At 38.1% G+C, this 17673-nt stretch overlaps 1 protein-coding gene across 1 annotated transcript; it reads left to right on the forward strand.

Moving 5' to 3' along the window:
- The first annotated feature begins 6582 nt into the window (after positions 1-6582).
- LOC143465830 (mannose-P-dolichol utilization defect 1 protein-like) lies at positions 6583-17421 on the forward strand. Its single transcript, XM_076964327.1, has 7 exons — positions 6583-6935; positions 8478-8543; positions 8684-8816; positions 8991-9051; positions 9146-9289; positions 16508-16690; positions 16893-17421. The coding sequence occupies exons 1-7, from the start codon at positions 6854-6856 to the stop codon at positions 16935-16937; spliced, it is 714 nt and encodes a 237-aa protein (XP_076820442.1). The 5' UTR covers positions 6583-6853; the 3' UTR covers positions 16938-17421.
- Positions 17422-17673: the final 252 nt, after the last annotated feature.

Genomic DNA, 17673 nt, shown 5'->3' on the forward strand with positions numbered 1-17673 from the left:
GAATTATTTTATTTTTACTTTAAAAGCGAAAAAAATGATAAAAGTGAAAATAATGCAAATTAAAAAGTTTTACACTTTTGACTTTTTTTGTACTTTAGAGCTAAATTTGATGATTGAGTTTTTTTAACAACGCAGATTGAAGGGTAGCGTGTCGTTTTTCAACTTTTCCCTCACTTTAATGCTTTTACTTCCTTCAGCTGCGTCAGAGTGGTTGTATTTAGTAAGAATCCTTTCAGACAATTCTGCTCTACTACGCCAATACTCATTAAAGAATTAAGTATAATTTTCAACATCGTGATGTTTGACTCGAAATCTGTCGTGTTTTGTATGAATTTTAAATTGTATTGATCATAAGCACGCTGGTAACAAAAACGATTCTATAAACACTGAAATAACCCGGATGTCAAAACTGTGACAACCGAACCACAACCACGTGACTCTATGTTACGTCATCAACCTACGTGTGGAAAACATCTGCATCGGAAATGATCATGTGAAGACCGCGTGATCAGAAACAAAGAGAAAAGACCTTACCTCCATTGAACTGGTACAACAACTTGGAAAACACATACGTCAGAATTGAGAGGCCAAAATTAGCCAAGATGGTTTTTCAAACTTTTCAAAGTCAACAACGAAATGAACAGAAGAAAGATTTATGAATTACAAAGAAATTACGTCATCATATAAATAAGTGACCATTTTCACGGTTAGAGAGAGAGAGGAGTAATGAAAAGTTAATTTTTTATACAGTGAAACGAGCGCATTCAAAGCAAACGTGATTACCACGATTATAATATTGGGCGACTGGAAGCTGTAAATAAAAGTGTATTCTGTTTGCTGCTGTGGTGTTCATTTATTTGCAGGCAATCAAATCAATAAGTAAGTGTGCGCTAAATTGCATTTACATATTGATGTAAGCGGAACAACCAAACTTCACGGTTAGAAGAGAGAGACTCATCAGCCGACAAAGAAGATAGCCAAATCAAAGATAGCTATCAATTGTAGCGATTGGTGGACATTGCTTAAGTCGTAATAAATCATAGTGACATCATAATTACGTCAAATACGACTAGGCAACCAACCAAAGCGTCATAAAACCATGAGGTAGCGATCCAACATAGACATCATAAGACAATACAATAAAGATAGCGCTTTAATACGCTACATAATCCTATTAAAGAAGTCACAAATTTTAAATCCTAATTCAAAACGTTCAAATCGAACACGATTAGCCTTACAACTATTACTTTAAAAGATATAATTACTACCTTCAGCTCATACGAATGGCTAATCCGTGCGTTCTTTTTTCCCATTCTTATGGGCTAATCTAGGGATGTCCAACCTTTTATTATAGTGGGCCGCATTGTCTCGCACTTGAAATAACTGAATGGGCCGCAAAACCTATTAAATTTCAAGAAAAATGGGTACATGAAGTACATACTTTTGGAGTGAAAATGACTAGAGGGCCGCACAGAAATCTCAGGCGGGCCGCAGGCTGGGCATCCCTGGGCTAATCCTTGACGAATGGGGTGCTATTAGGGAGGCGACAAACATTCCAGCAACCAAGTACCGAACTAAACCTTTCAAGACAATGGGTACAATTAACCGCGTTTGCTATCACTGCGAATTTAATTTTTCTGGTCAAATGAAACTCAGACTGGAGGTAGGCTGCCTACGTCTTATCCTAATCCTACAACGACAGAATAATTCATAGTATATTTATAATAAGAAACCGAGCTAAAAACTTTGGACCATTTCTTCGTCTTTATTCAATGTAAATGCCCAAATCATAACCCAAACTCTCAGAATTATCCAAAATGTTAGATTTGTCGGAATTATTGAAAAGTTTTACTGTTTTCTCTGCGATAGGCTATCTCTAGTGTGTGGTGAGGTTATTCGGTTGTTGGCTGAAGATAACTTACGTTTTCTGAAGTTAAAGTTTATGGCCAGCAGAAAACCCTCGTGTAATGGCGCATCAACAAAATACGAAGGACTTTGCCACGAAATAAGATCGTTTGTACAAATAGTTTTCATGACTAGCCTATACGATAACAAAAGGACTTAATGTACATGTGAAATATTATTACAGGAATGATGAATATAGAATAACACGAAAAATTTGAAAACTTTTTCTGTATTTTAGATTGTTTTACTGAGTATTACTATCAATATTATAGGCCTTCTCGTCAAAGTATTACATCATATATCTTTTATAAAATATACTCATTTATTGAATTGGCATTCTCGTAATAGCGATTGGTGTTTAATTGTCGTCTTCGCGACCCCCAGAGAAAAGGCAAACGACCCACCTGGGGGTCGCGACCCCCAGGTTGAAAACCACTGTTCTAAACATATCGCTGTTTTCTACCGATCGCGCTTTCGGGTGTAGTAACTTGATTACGAATTAGAAGAACAGATTCTACAGCCTGCGAATGTTGAAAAGAGTCTAGATTAGTGATTCTCAACCTTTTTAGAGTCAGAGCCAAATTTCAAACCTTAGGTTTGCAAAGAGCCGCCATGGCCATTGCCATTTGTTGCCATAGCTTAAAGATCAGGACTAAATATAAGTTATTATGACGTCACAAACCAAAATGATTTTACACAGCAGGACGGTAGTAACCTGGTAACATTAGCACTTTGTACATTGACTAATTCTTGATTTCTTTTACTTCCTTTGTTGCAATTCTAGTACAGCTAATTAATTTTTCACTAAGTTTGTGAGAGCCGCAAAATGTACAGCTAAGAGTCGCGGTTTAGAATCACTGGTCTGGATGGATTGTGACGTTATCTTAATGACATACCATAAAAGTGCCGAATGCTTTTCAATCTTGCGCATCCGTGCATGCCGCATTAAATAAAGGTAGATTGGGATTTAGTGCATACGTCATCGTCAGCCCGAACACAGCAAACATTTTAAGGCGAAAGTGTTTAATTTTTAAAAGCAAACATAAAAATCGTAAATACCTGGGCGTTTGTTATCATTTAATTTTTACATGGCATTAGCTGTACAATTAGAACAAAATCGGGTATGTTTGTCGCAAATTAGCAATTTGTTCCATATGACTCCATATTTTTGACTATTAGCAGTATTAGTTTTGATAATAAATAACACTGGACAACAATTTACAACTTATTTTTTATTCCTCGCTCATTTCAAGTTTACCTAAACTAATTTTGCAATGCTGAATCCAAATCTGGTCTTAGATTTTTTCTAACACGTCACGTTTTTGAGATATGATATATGCTCACGACAACCCATAACTGTGATTTTGGCTAATTTTGGCTGAGCGGAACAAAACATTACATGTAATCAACCCAGTAATTTCTATTGAAAATAACAGCATTATCATACTGCACAATTTAACACAACCCAGGATAATTAAATCAGACAAAAATAACATTATATTCCCTCAAAAGTGCTTTATACACTTGCTCTTTCGAGTATGTTCAGTGTCAGTTTCACGCTGAAGAAACCAGCAGTAGTCCCCCATCATGTTTGGGTTAAATCGACCTCTATACCGCGATTCCATCACAGAGATGTCTTGGTGAAATCTTTCCCCTATGCTCGTCGCTCACATCACCCAGGTTTGGCGGGAAAAATTCCAAGTGTGAATGAAGAAAATGCAGTTTAACCGACATTCTGCAGCCCATTTCGCGGTATGATTCCAGCAAATTGTCCACTAGTTCCGAGTAATTTTCTGCCCTGTACTTCCCAAGAAAATTTTGTACAATCTGTACAAATGCATTCCAGGCTTTTAATTCAATTGAATTAAGCTTGAATGGAAATACTGGGTCACGGATCAAATCACGTATTTGGGGGCCAACAAATATTCCAGCTCTCAGTTTAGCATCACTTAGTATTGCACCAAATTTTTCTTTTATATGCAGGAATCCATCTCCATTGAAATCCATTGCCTTCACAAATTGTTTGATCAGGCCCAGTTTAATGTGAAGTGGTGGCAAGTACACTTTGCTCGGATCAATTAGGGGTTGGCACTTAACATTATATCTTCCAACAATGTAGTCCGTTCTCATTGGCCATTCAGTTGTGTCATAGTGGTTTGCATCGTCTCGACTGTCCCACAAACAGAGAAAGCACATATGCTTGGTGTAACCCAACTGCAATCCGAGCAAAAGTGACACAACTTTAAGGTCTCCACATATGTTCCCCCCCTACCCCTACCCCCCTCTATAGTCATGGCCAAGAACATTCAAGAATGCATTAATTGTGAAAAGATAGAACATTGCATTTACAAAATAATGTCAATATTAATCTTACATAAGATGCATTGTGACATAATATGACCAACAGTTCGCTGGGAAAGAAAATTGCACAATACCTTGTACTGTAGAACCTTATAATATAGTGCCAATCAATGCAAAATCCGAATTTCGTGAATTTTCATATCTTGAAAACCTGACGTGATAGACCAATTCTGATTTCAGATTTGGAATCAGCGTCCCAAAGTTAGTCTAGGCAGTTTATTTTCATTTGAGGAATAATTTTGCTGTTGTCCAGTGTAATCGGACATCTGTAACTTTGAATAATTTATCTACCTAATGGCTGTACATTAGCAGAAACCGCGGTATTAATAAGAACACAATACACGTCTATAACGACCACTACCTTGCTTGGGAACGCTCTAATTACACCTTAACTGCAGTGGGGTCTAGAAGAAAAGACGTTCCGGCTACAATAAAATCTGCTTAAAAGTCAGTTCATGTGGTTGTCACCGTGCAAAGTCAGATTTGGCGTCAACGAAGCCTCATTAAAACTAAAAAAAAGCATCGAAGATTTTTATGTGGTTTACCTCCGACATACGTAAGCACAGCCAACAATTTATTCTAGAACTTGCCGCGAAAATTTACGATTACCACCTTACAAAGTGTTGGCTCTATACATACACAACTGACATAAAAGCTTTTAAACTTGTTCAGCTTAAAGGTTAACCTGGTTTCTGAGAGATGAGCGAATGCCGTGCTTGAAACTATAATTATATAATATATTAATAACTATAATAATAGGAACTATAATACTAATATTATAATATTAGAAATAATATTATAATATTAGAAACTATAATATTATAATAGGACCTTGCAAGTTTATGACAAATCGCATGAAACTTTAATTGACTTCTTTTCTGAAAAGCCGATCCCTTACATTAATCCCTATAGATGATGATGAATGAATCTAACCACAACGAAAGTATCGCATCCAGGAAAATCTTGCAGTTTATGAACATTATTTCCTGACATTTGGTCAAATTCTCGAGTTTATCGTAACGCTTCCGAAATTCGAACAGTTTTTCGCGGAGCATCGTTTCCAAAGTGAGTTTATTCTGGCCTTCCCTAAGGCATTTATTTACGCACTCTCGCTATGAGATGTACAGACACAAGAGCGAACAACATTTTCTGAATACTGTACTTGTAAGTGACATCATCAAACATGTTTTCAGTTAGCGACAGGGCCATAGCTTGTAGGAGGAATGTTTTAATTGCGCTAAATGGGATTTTCGTTAATTGGTAACCAGCCATGACAAAAACGTCAAATGCAATCAAAGGGCATTATAAATGCATTATAGGCATCTAATTGAGACTTAATTAACGCGTTTATTCGAAAGATGTTACAATATTTAAAGTAAACTGTCGCCGTTTTACCAAACAAACTTGTACTGGAAAAATCGTGGGACACCTCCAAAGCGATTTTATGCAATTAGCTATTAACAACATTTAAAAGAGCTTATCATTTATAAAGCAACATTTTAAACGTCGCAGTGTATTTAATAGAGGTTGAAAAATGAAAAATGAATGAAAAAATAAACTTTACGTGCTTCTGCTGCCACCTAACGATCACTTCACATGCATTCCCACAATTTTTTGTGCTTTTTTGCTGGTACAGAGAATTCTTGCAAGATCTGGAACTGTTTCAGAGATATATACAGCCGCTAACTACATAAAACAGTGGAATGCTTTTTGCAACTTTCTCCAAAACACAACAATGTTCATCACTGCAAAAATTTTTCGAGTTCATTTCGTAATTTTCTTTTACTGGTAGATACACATCACAGCATGAAAGGGCTTAATTTCCTAAGAAACTCCCTTGAACGACAATCATACGACGATGCTGTCAATATAAAGCATTGGACAAATCCCTTTGCTCATTTTGGCTATTGCTTCCTTGCCAGAAACACTTTAAGAATATTTAAAGCAGTGGTTCCCAACCTTTTTTGGTGTCGCGGCCGAATTTCAAAGTTCAGAATGCTTATGGAGCCGCATGAAACCCCTCAAGTAATTATAATGAAAATTTTAGAGCATGAAAGCATTTACCAACGAATAGCAACACTAACAACAAAATTAACAGAAATCAATTTAATGTCCAACTTGGCATTGGCTTTGAGAAATTTGTCAAAGCGAGGCGCAATTGCGGTTTAGGATTCAGGAGACGTATTATGATTCACAATAAGTAGACAATGAGCCATTCACAACATAATAAAGTAGGCTACAAGGTGTAAAATGAAAAGTTTGTAAACAATTTTGACCTAACGCTATAAATATTGGGAATCACTGCTTTAACTGATAATTACATAACTACGAATTATTATTCAGAAATATTTCATCAGAATGTTCAGTTAATAGTATTCTTTCAAATAAGATCAATTTTTTGGACTTCAAAAAGATGTCAAGTATTCAGACAAGTTTTGAAACATTCTAACGTCCCGGTTTGTGGGTCTTATATTTTTTGCTTAACAACGTAGGCTAACTAACCCTGCTTTGCTGTGCTTTGAAGGAAGTACTGTAGATATAAGCAGATAGACTGGGCAACCAAGTCTTTAGCCATTACAGTCAGACAATGTTGTTTAAGCAAATTATGAACGTGTTTATGTCTGATGAATGTTACCACTTGTACTTTGTTGATTTCAATTTTTTTGATGGTAAGTTTTAACACAACAAACTATACTTTTTTTGTTTTAGCAAGTGTTATTTCAAATTGTACCTAAACAAATAGATAAAATTATAAACTTATAAGCGTGAACAAAATAAATACTGAAACAGCTTAATAATAAAGTCAAAATAGTAGGCTTACTTGTGTACTTTATGTTATATGATTCTTATAAATATAATATGCAGGCTCCTAATGCTTATGCAAATAAATCTTTTTCAGCTCCAACATACCTCAGATATTGACAAAGCCAGGTAAAAAATCCTGATTGGTTCACCATTTCTTAACAAATGAGTTATTTTTCACTCTGTCATGCCAAAATGCTGCAATGGCAATCGCGACACATATACACAAGTTAATTTTGGTTTAGGTGTGTGCACTGTGCACACCTAAATGTTTCGGTCTAGTGCAGAAGTCCACAACCATCATGAGACGATGCATATGTATACTAGACTCCCACCACCTATAGTGAAAAGAATCAACTGCACTCGAATGTTTTACAAGTACCTCTGGAATACAAAACCCACAGACTCAGCGTTTTACCTACCAGACCGCAAAATGCACCTGGTACACCCATTTGCATCTCGATCACCCAGTCATCCCGATTATGGCTGTCCTGCACCGCTGAAATCTTGTCAAAAAGTGCCATGCTTTCCAGTCTGACCCACCATCCAAAGTGAGGCACATGCACGCATGAAACTCATCTACATACATGCCATTTGATATATGCAAACCAGGCAAAGTCGACTGCTTGAATGTCGATTTATAATAAACAAACCAAAGATTAAGGCTATAATGCATGCCACAGTCCAAAACGTGTGTATTTGAACCAGGGCTTTGGAGCAGGCGTAAATGTTAAGTTGCTCCAGTTCCGGAGCTCTCTTTTATCATAAATTAGCTCCATCTCCGGAGCTCATTGATACCACTGCTCCGGCTCCTTTTCGTCAAAAACTGAGGTTTAAGGATTAACGTTCAATTTGGAATATCCAGCTCAATGGGTCAGTCAGTAGTCAGTACCATCGGTTGCAGCTATGAACATGTGACTGCTCTGCTTTGACAGTAGAGCAGTCACATGTTCCCCAGCAATTCTTCCCCAAATCCCCAGCAATTCTTAATTTTGTGAAGGGTTGCTGTTAAATTATGTGAATTCAGCCAATAGTAGTAGGCTGGTAGCATAGCATCTTATGAAATACATCGGAGCCGGAGCTATTTTTCAAACAACTGGCTCCAGCTCCATTTGAATTTCACGTAGATCTCCGGCTCCAGCTCCGTTGAAAATACCTGGCTCCGGCTCCAAAGCCCTGATTTGAACAAACGATTTTTCATCGAAAACTATGTACACTTCTGTCCTAGACCCAATATTTCCATCTAAACATATTATATAAAATTTTATAAATTGTTGATTTTAGCTTTTGCCTACTGGAATTCTCATCAAAAGTTGCCACTATGTCTTTCATCTATGATTAACGGCATTAAACCAATAGTCAGTACTATGGGCATAAATTTTTCTGAAACTTTATTTATTCTATTTCAGGTCCTTGTTTCTCTGCAGTGCTTAGCAAACTTCTTGGATATGCAATTGTACTTGGAGCTGTTTTAGGTTTGTTCAATTTTGTATTAATGATAATTGCATTAAGAAGCCTTTTAATTTTACCATCCCCAAATGCAAATCATTAATAGTTATAGAAAATAATTATTACTGTTGAAAATGTTTTAGTATTTTTTGTGACACTTCTTTAGTCAAAGTGCCACAAATTCAAAAAATTGTGAGTGCCGGCAGTGCACTTGGAGTGAGTTTCTTTGCATTATTGTTGGAACTCTACGCGGTGACTTCAATGTTTTCTTATAGCCTGGCAAGAGAATTTCCTTTCAGGTTTGCAATTATGTGATATAAACATTTTGTTTTCATTTCATATGAACATCAAGTTGAAGTATTTCTTTATATTTTGGAAAATATGTACTTTTTTTTGTGTGTTACATTGAAAAGCAACTTATGTGCTTGAAATTCAAACTGATTGATTGATTTGGTGCCGTATTGTTTTTGCAGTACATGGGGGGATTCGTTCTTCTTGTTGATCCAGAATGTTATCATAGGATTTCTGATTCAGGTGTGTCAAATTGACATCAATACAATAACAATCTTATCCGATTTTTTTGGTGATATTGCAAGACATGAGTTTCATCTGATTCCCTTAATTGCAGTATTACAATGGCAAAACTGCAACAGGAGCCGTGTTCATAGGAATGCTTGCCATTATCGTATACGTCTTGGCTAGTGGTCTAACTCCTCTCAGATACCTTGCAACATTGCAAGCAGCTAATATGCCAGCAGTCGTGGTCTCAAAGGTAATTACTAATCAGTATTATTTCTTGCTTGCGGAGCATTTTGTTTTTATGCATAACGGCAGCAATGGTTCCGGTGCCATTAAGGAAGTAGAAGCATTCTGAAACACCATACATAACATTTTGTATAAATAATTATGTACTCTGCATAACACACGGTAGCTTCTATTGCTCTATGACACAACAGCCTTTAATGCGTTTTTCAGCGGCAAATTTGTTGCATTTGTCATTTATTTACAACCACTGTACTTCGTAAAAATTGCAGTGTGATGTGATGTCTCCTGTCAGCAAACTCCGATCGCAAAATATATATGTCAAAATATTGTAACCGCTAGATGATGACAGAGAGGTATTCGTTTGCAGCGTTATGGTTTCATTTTCCATAAGACGTGAAAAGGCTCTTTTCGTAAGCAGTTCTTTGGTTGTTGTAGTCTTTTTCAAAGAGGAATAATTAGCGTTGTGGAAGACATGTAAGCGCGGTATTCATTGTGAATTTTCATGTAAGTTTACTAGACCACTAACAACGCGAAACCTTGCCTTAATGTAAGTACGCTATATCTTTGCTTGAAGTCCGCTAGATGGCATGAAAGCTTAGTTTTGATTACTGTGGTTTTATGTATACTAAGGATTCTTTTGCTTGTGACGAACTTTCGTATTGCTTAATACGTAATAGCAAAGACTCGTTAAAACGTAACTAAAACGACGGTTGTGTATTCGACGCCGCAGAATATGAATGTTATCAAAACAACAACGTGGTAGTCACAATTCTTACCTAATAATCCCTACATTAATAAATATTTAGGAAGCATTTTACACCGAACAACCCCTTAAAGACAAAACTCGATTATTTTCAACGTAAGTCGAGCTCGAAATCGTTAATTTTCATCACAAATCGCATCAACTTCCGACCGCGCGTTCATTGTGCAAATGTGATCAAACATCTGGATAACATGATGAAGCACAATGCCAGTTGATGCTAAAATTGTAAAGCACGGCACGTTTAAATCGTATCAAATATAGTGGCAAGTAATAACACGACTACAATGGTCTTGTTTAGAGCGCCCACACTGCAAGCCCCATGTGAACGTAGCAGATGAAAATTTTCCCAGGGTCAGCATCTTTTGTTCTTGGCTGGGTTTAATTCACCCGACCCCTTTAACCCAAACCTCAGATACGGACCCCTATAATTTAGACCCTGCTTGAAACAGAGATAAGGCTTAATTGAACATGGTATTCGTGCGTGTTTACCGCTAGGATTTTCCTAATTTCAATCCATCGTTGTTCTCTCGTTGCGTTTCAGTAGAAGCAAAGACGAGTGACTTTGAATAGAATATCTGACTTCGGTTAAGTGGAAATTCCTTCCTTTTGTCTTGTCCAATCCATTTCGAATTTTAGCTGATAACTACGTCAACCGGCCCTTCACTGGCCGATAAAATAAATTGCAGGCGTGCAAGTTTTTGCAATTTAATCGCACCTTCCGAAGTACAGCCCGCTATTCCATTGTTGCCCACAAAATCTGCTATCCACTTCCATTAACGGCAATGCAAGATGCTCTGTATGCAGTTGCTGGCAGATACGACGTGTTGTACGATTTATGCGCATAAGGACATGAAAATTTTGGGTGAAATTTCTCAGATTTCTATTCAAGATTCCCAAGTTGGTCCGTAGAAAAGATTCATAAGCCAGTCTTTTTTTGTGAACTTTTAAGCGTTGAAAACTACGCTATAAAGAGTTTCAATGGACCCCTATTCCAATGTTACTATAAGTTGGACATTATATTAGTATTACGTCATCGCTTTGAAAGCTCTGTCGTCCGTGCGTGACGTGTCGTACTCTGTCAAGCAAGATGCAAGGGTGACATCTTTGAGCTTTTATTGCCCTTGTCGTGGTCCATGTGCCCCCTCTTTCATCTGCATTCTAGCGCAGATCCTCAGCCTTTGTTCTTCGCTGCTTGCTTGTCACATCACGTCACAGGAATTGAGCGCGCGTGCCCTAGGAAAAGCACGTCCCCACCCGCCCTTTTAGCACGAATGTATGGCGCGCTACCCACTCCAAATTGCCCCGGCTTTTGCCCTGGCCTTTGTTCCAGTGTAACATTACCCCGTTCACCCGTTTGCTGTCAGTGCTTGAGCAAGTTTCCGATCGCTTTTTTCAAAACAGCATGGCTGCTTCCATTATGGCGTATTACTTTGTCGTAATGCTCCACTTGAACTGCGCGATTTGTTACTTGGTGTGTTGCACAACGCCAGCTGTAGTTATGGACACAAATATGTTTGGTTTCTCCTCTGATTTTTACCTGAGTCGCAATCTTATAATGTTAATGTGTACCCGCGCTATCTTTGACGAAAACGCCAAGATATTTATTCAGTCCCTCCTCATTCAGTGATGACGTTTACGACGTCTCCGTGAATGAACTGAAGATCCGCGGAAATTTTCCCCGCTGTTCGTAACCCAACTCGGTTTTCCTTCACGCATGAAAGCATATGCAAGTAGCTACCTGAGATGTTTTGCCTCACGTGGGAAACAAAAAGGGCCGAGACGCGTATAGATGATGCCAGCGAGTAAACGCCCCTGCACTGGGGCCCTGCATTCTTGGCACTTCCGAGCGAAGTTTTACCAACAAACGCGTCATTGACTTTACGATTATCTCCGAATAATGAATTTTCTGACGATTTTTGAGTTTTTGTAAAAATCGCGTACCGTACATGTTGATGCATTTATATACAATTCACCTTTACCGTAGATACTGATTAGAAAAGTGTTGCGTAGGCGCTACGAAATGGCCCCGTTTACCGTAGAGGTATCAATATGTCAGGTGATGTAGTAATCGCTGGACCTGCTATTATCCCGATTTAGAAACAAACCATTGCAAATGGGGACCCACGGTAAGACCTAATTTCAATGATTGACTGGGAACAGCCAGGTGAGGGCATACCCTGGCAATTTTCAACCCCCAGTCGCGTGTAATAGCGGGGTATGTATGACGTCATGAAACGGGCTCATATTTTATGAGTAAGGTCGGTAATTGGTTGTGAGCGGGCGTTCCGCATCAATGAGCACAGTCGCATCGCAGCCGCGAAACACTTTTCACAATCCCGCGCTTAAAATTCAAACAAGGGTTTTAAGTAATGACATATAAACGCCTTGTTATTGCTGCATAACGAGGAGCTTAATCCCTTCGAAAAACCATGTCGTGTTTGCTGTGTTATATTTCCTACAAATTGGACCCAATTGCAATAGTCATAGCGTCAATGGCCCGTATCCTATAGTTCACTCCATTCTACGAAATTTTGCTCATCTTCCACGTTCTGACTATGAGAGACTTCCTAATGTCAAGGAGACGTCATGCTATTTTCTTTTCCGCTGGAATCTGGGACCACACGCGCTTCGATATAATGTTTATTATGACGTAATAATAACCCCTTGCGTCGCCTTGTCACGTGATGTAAGTTGTACCTGAGTTAGTTTCATAATTACAAGTGCTTGTATGTATTCCCACATATTTATGTGTGCCCTTACAAAATCATCTTTTGATTCGTTGCTTTAATAACACGCGACAAATAGCGCTTTCGTTACAATTGACACAATCGCGTACATGCACACAAAACAAAACGTTGCGTCACGTTGCGTGATTGTGGAAGTAGCGATCTAGTCTTAAGCTCAACTATTTTGTCTCAATCCTAGTTCTCACGATTCCACGAGCTCAAATAACCAGATACGAAACCGCGATTATAACATTTCGCCCGAGTTCGCGCAATTTTTTCCCGTCAGGTGCTCATTAGCGGTCGATCCCGGAGCTAAATTTGCCCCTTGCAATTTTCTTATAATCAGGAAAATTGCACCGTACGCGGGGTGGCGTGGTTCGCAACCCTGTCTCACGATATTTCGCGCGATGTTTTATTTTGGTTGAGGAGAAAATCCTATCCCAAAGTAAAATTAAATGTGATTGTCATTGCCAATGCGTCAGTGGTTTAAAAGTTTTAATTGTCCGAAAAGTGTGTGCCCACGTCACTCAATTTCGCTAATTTCAATTCGTGACCTGGGTCTAGCATTTTGGGTTCTTTGATTTCAAAATGCTTTGAAATTTTCTCCAAATCGCATTATAGGTGACTATGTTTTTATAATATTTCGCCGTTTGGTATTTGATGGCTTACCTGTGGGTTAAAACCCCGCTGTGTGACGTAGCCTTACCCCAGTTCAGTTGTGTTTCGTTTAATCTCTGCTTTTGATCATCCCAGATTAAAACAACAGCGCCGCCTTTCAAAAACAACACGAATTCTTGTGTTTGGATTGGAAATTTACATTAGGCGATCGGCGACATTACATAAGTTATTGGGGCAAACTGTACGCCGTGCCCGTCAATTCGGATATGGAACACTTAAGTACTTTTTTTATCTCCAAACCTCGTCCTAGACGGCAAGTGTTGACCCTTTTTTAAACTTGTCCATTCACATGTTGATGATGTTTATAAAGCCTGATGAAAGTCAAGATAACCGTTTGTAAAACTCGACGAACGATTATTACTTAAGAGCAGCTAAATTTTCTCCTGGGCGAATTTCATACGAAGGCCTTCTGACCCCAATATGGACAGTCTGCGAGCGTAGTTTTGTGTCAATAAAAAAAAGTAGATAAAAAATGTAAAATTTGATAGAATTGTGCTGTTTTAAAAAAATGTCAATAAAACCGTACATTGCATTGTGAAAGTTCCCACGCTTGTCAGAGCCGAGATTATTAGGTTTTTTCATTTTTATCAGCCTCCAAAACGGTGAATTTGTTATTTTTATTTATTACACGTTCACGTTGCATGAAGTGCGTTCCTTTCTTGCATTCCACGGTTACTTTAAACTAAAGCTTATCTTGTCTTGTGACGGAAGTCTATTATTTCGTCACCATGATTCATAATAGGACTCCAGGTCACGGGGTTTGGTGTGGTCCATCTAGCTGGTGATGATGCCAGGTTTCTTGTGTTTACTTTTTTCGACAAATGAGCCATTAAATTAAAAGTTTCTCTATTTTCCTACCGTGTTTCTAGCCAGTAAATTATGGGACCATTGATATTTTTTCAGTATAATAACGAAAAACTTCGCCTCGTTTTACTGCGCACTATGTATAATTCGTTGTTTATTTCTCAACGTCATAAACTCTTATTTGACTTTGTACAAAAAACAAGTTTATACAAAGTTTTAGCCTTTTCGTAGTAGCGACATTTTACATTATTCTCCCTTATATGGCTTCCTAACTTAAAGATCCAATCTCGTCAAGGGGTAGTTTATTATTTAAACACAACTCAAGTGTCTGTTTTTTTGGCTGCTGCGAATCCTAAAGCCTGCTGAGCGCGCCTACCGCTTCGGACAGAGGATTCTGAAATCCAGTTCGCGCCGATCAAATCCGGTTTTGGCCCAATGCCCTCAAGCTTCCTTCCTTAGCGCCCAGATCGTCCATTCAGCACGTTCATCTTGTACTGACTGTTGATACAGCCGCGTTTCGCGTCGAGTTCTTGCGCCGTAAGCCTTCGAACTTTCATATTTCCAAAATTTTGGTATTAAGGTTGATAAACAATCTGGCAAAGTGTATTATGTAGGATTGTCAGTGACCTGACCAAAACTAACTTAACCTGCCCGGTTGGAAAGATCTTACGCTGGGTTGTGCCGAACATCTTAAGGCGAATAACAGTCGCGAAATCTTGACGCCTTGAAATCATAAAATTTGTAATTAATAAGTGAATTAATTTTGAAAGTGAGTTCACCCAAACTTAATACTATAATTCAATTGATGTGTAACCGTACGGTGTTTTGTTTTAAGGAGCATTTGGACGCATTTTTATTGGTGGAATCCACACTCATTGAAATGTTTTTATTGCACAAATTTTCCGTTACTTGGAACTGAATGTTTACCATGATTTAAATTTTTCTCATGGACTACCGTCGTAACACAAGGCATTGTTACATCACAAACTACCTGGGCCTTCCGTGCGGCGTCGATAAAATAATGCGATTAAATGATCTTGGCGCCACGAGCTCCTTTGCTAAGGTGTGGGTGGCCCCGAAAACTTAAGTGCCATTCCGGATTGAAAAAGGTGCGCAGAGTCCATTAAAATTGTCCCAAAGAATTATTTATCGCGTCGGAAATTACTTAGAGCTTAAAAAAGTCAATTTAGCCAAATACTTAAACTTTATTCGTCGACTTTAGAACATTTACTACCCCGGACAAAAATTGATTAAACTTGTCTTGTTGATTCGTTTATATTGAAGCTTGTGTCCATTGTCTCAACCTTAATGAAATGTCAAAAGCAATTTCTCCAAGACTTTAAAGTGACCATTTCCTTGTTTAAGAGTCGATATCTACTCAGACCCAACACAGTCAATTAGAAAAATGGTTACGATCTAACATTCGTTTCAGTCTGGATCAAGACTACGCACGAAAGCCTAATGCGACACTTCATGCCTCACTGCACACCAAGTTGGCCATGACGTAACCCGATATCAAACACGTGGTCAGTTACGTCAGAGAAAATATTACTTTCGTAATTATTCGTGGTCGCGTTCTAGAAGCAACCAAAATTTGGCTTGAAAAACTCCTACCTTTTCTATTGTTCCATGGCCATTTACGCTGCGAACAAATCATAGTCTCAAAACAATTACATCACTGACATAATGTCACATCTAGACGGGAGTCATTTGTTCCTGGGGTGTAGTTACATTGATAGTGACGCGCTGTTTTGCAAGTTTGGTGACTTTTAACAGACACTGATACCAAGTTTTTACGAAACAAATCTGCGTACGTTGAAACTGAAACTTTCCGTATTACGAAATATTGTTGGTGTTTTGTGGCGTCTGAATTCATTTTGTAATGATATGACCTTTTATGATGTCATAATATGAAATGTGACGAAAGAATGTATTGGTTCTGGCCAGATGCGAATCATGGCATGGCTGGCAAGCCTGTCCCCGGTCTATAAATACGCGGAGAAGGAAAAAAGAAACCTTCTGTCGCCATTTTCAATTAAAATTGTCGTTCTGCTCCATTTCTTTTGATGGATTTATTGAAAACAGCCCACTGCGCTTGTGTAAAGTTGACTTTTAAAAGAGGGACATCGAAAACAAAGACGTCACGAGTACATTGTGACTTCTGGAAAACATTTTCATTAAGCTAGGGAGCTACGTAATTGTTGTATAACTTGTGTCTTAATAGTTAAAAGCATAACGTTTGTTTCTTTTTTAGCTTGTTCAAGCATTCGACAACTACAAAAATGGCCATACCGGACAACTTTCAGTCATAACGGTTTTCCTTCTATTTAACGGTTCTCTAGCTCGTATCTTTACATCGATCCAAGAAACCGGCGATAATTTGATCATTCTCAACTACGTAGTGTCGTCAATTTGCAACGGCATAATAGGCTTGCAGGTTTGTATGTTACGTCACAATCGTTTCTGTTATGTCATAAATTATCTCCTGTCTCGACGCCGTTGCTTTGTTGCTCACTTAGTCGCCGAAATTTCGCGACAAGATGCTCGGAAGGCAATGATCAGATATGTGATAACGTGGACAAAGTTTTTACGCAGGAGTCAAAACTTTCTCGATTTGTTTTAACGTTGAAATTTTTTAGATTCTCTGGTATTGGAATGCCACACCGAAAGAGAAGGCAGAATAAACCCGAAACAATTTTAAACAACTGTTTCTCTGAAATGCAATTGCCGAAATTTTAGGAACAAAATATACAATTGGGTTATTCATGGAATGATTTTTACTGAAATATACAGTATAGCGCGTACATGACTAGTTTTTGTGATTCGCTTGTGATAAAAGTAAATGTTTCTTCGAATGAACGGCTGCCATCAACAAATACCCTCACTGTCTCTGACACCAACTGATGATGAGGCTTTGAGGGATAAGTCCGTCGCTTTAGCCGCTGCACTTTTTGATTGTTTTATTTAATTTCGTTGATTTTAACATGAGCAATTTGAATTTTTTTCCACGAAGCACTGCTACCGTTGTTTTTTAAACTCTAGCGGTCTAGCTAATGTTTTGCAATGTGGAATCTAGTAGACCAGATCAATTTTGTTTATTCAGTACTTTTAGCAAGTAATCGTTGTTTACGTTTGATCCGAAATAAATTTGACCTTGGTTTTGCAAAATACTTTTGCAAGGAAAAATGCGAGCAAATTACCGCGACAGCGCTCGCGAGTCGCCGCAGAAATTTTCACTAAAAAGACAAAATGGCTGTCGACGCGCTCGAAAGATTCATTCCGATGCTGCTTTATTACAAAATAATAACATACTGATTTTTGATGCTTCTTTACATAAAAACTAAAATTGCAAAGAAAAACGATTAATTGGCTGAAGTATTAATAATTTGGTTAAAACACAAAACTTACGCTTTTGACAAT

Source organism: Clavelina lepadiformis, chromosome 7 (assembly GCF_947623445.1).
Source record: "Clavelina lepadiformis chromosome 7, kaClaLepa1.1, whole genome shotgun sequence".
NCBI lineage: Eukaryota > Metazoa > Chordata > Ascidiacea > Aplousobranchia > Clavelinidae > Clavelina > Clavelina lepadiformis.

Coding starts and splice junctions, on each gene's coding strand:
- LOC143465830 (XM_076964327.1), top strand. CDS start 6,854: ATGTTGTTTAAGCAAATTATGAACGTGTTTATGTCTGATGAATGTTAC. Junction 6,936..8,477: donor TGATTTCAATTTTTTTGATG/GTAAGTTTTAAC, acceptor ATTCTATTTCAG/GTCCTTGTTTCTCTGCAGTG. Junction 9,290..16,507: donor CAGCAGTCGTGGTCTCAAAG/GTAATTACTAAT, acceptor TTTCTTTTTTAG/CTTGTTCAAGCATTCGACAA.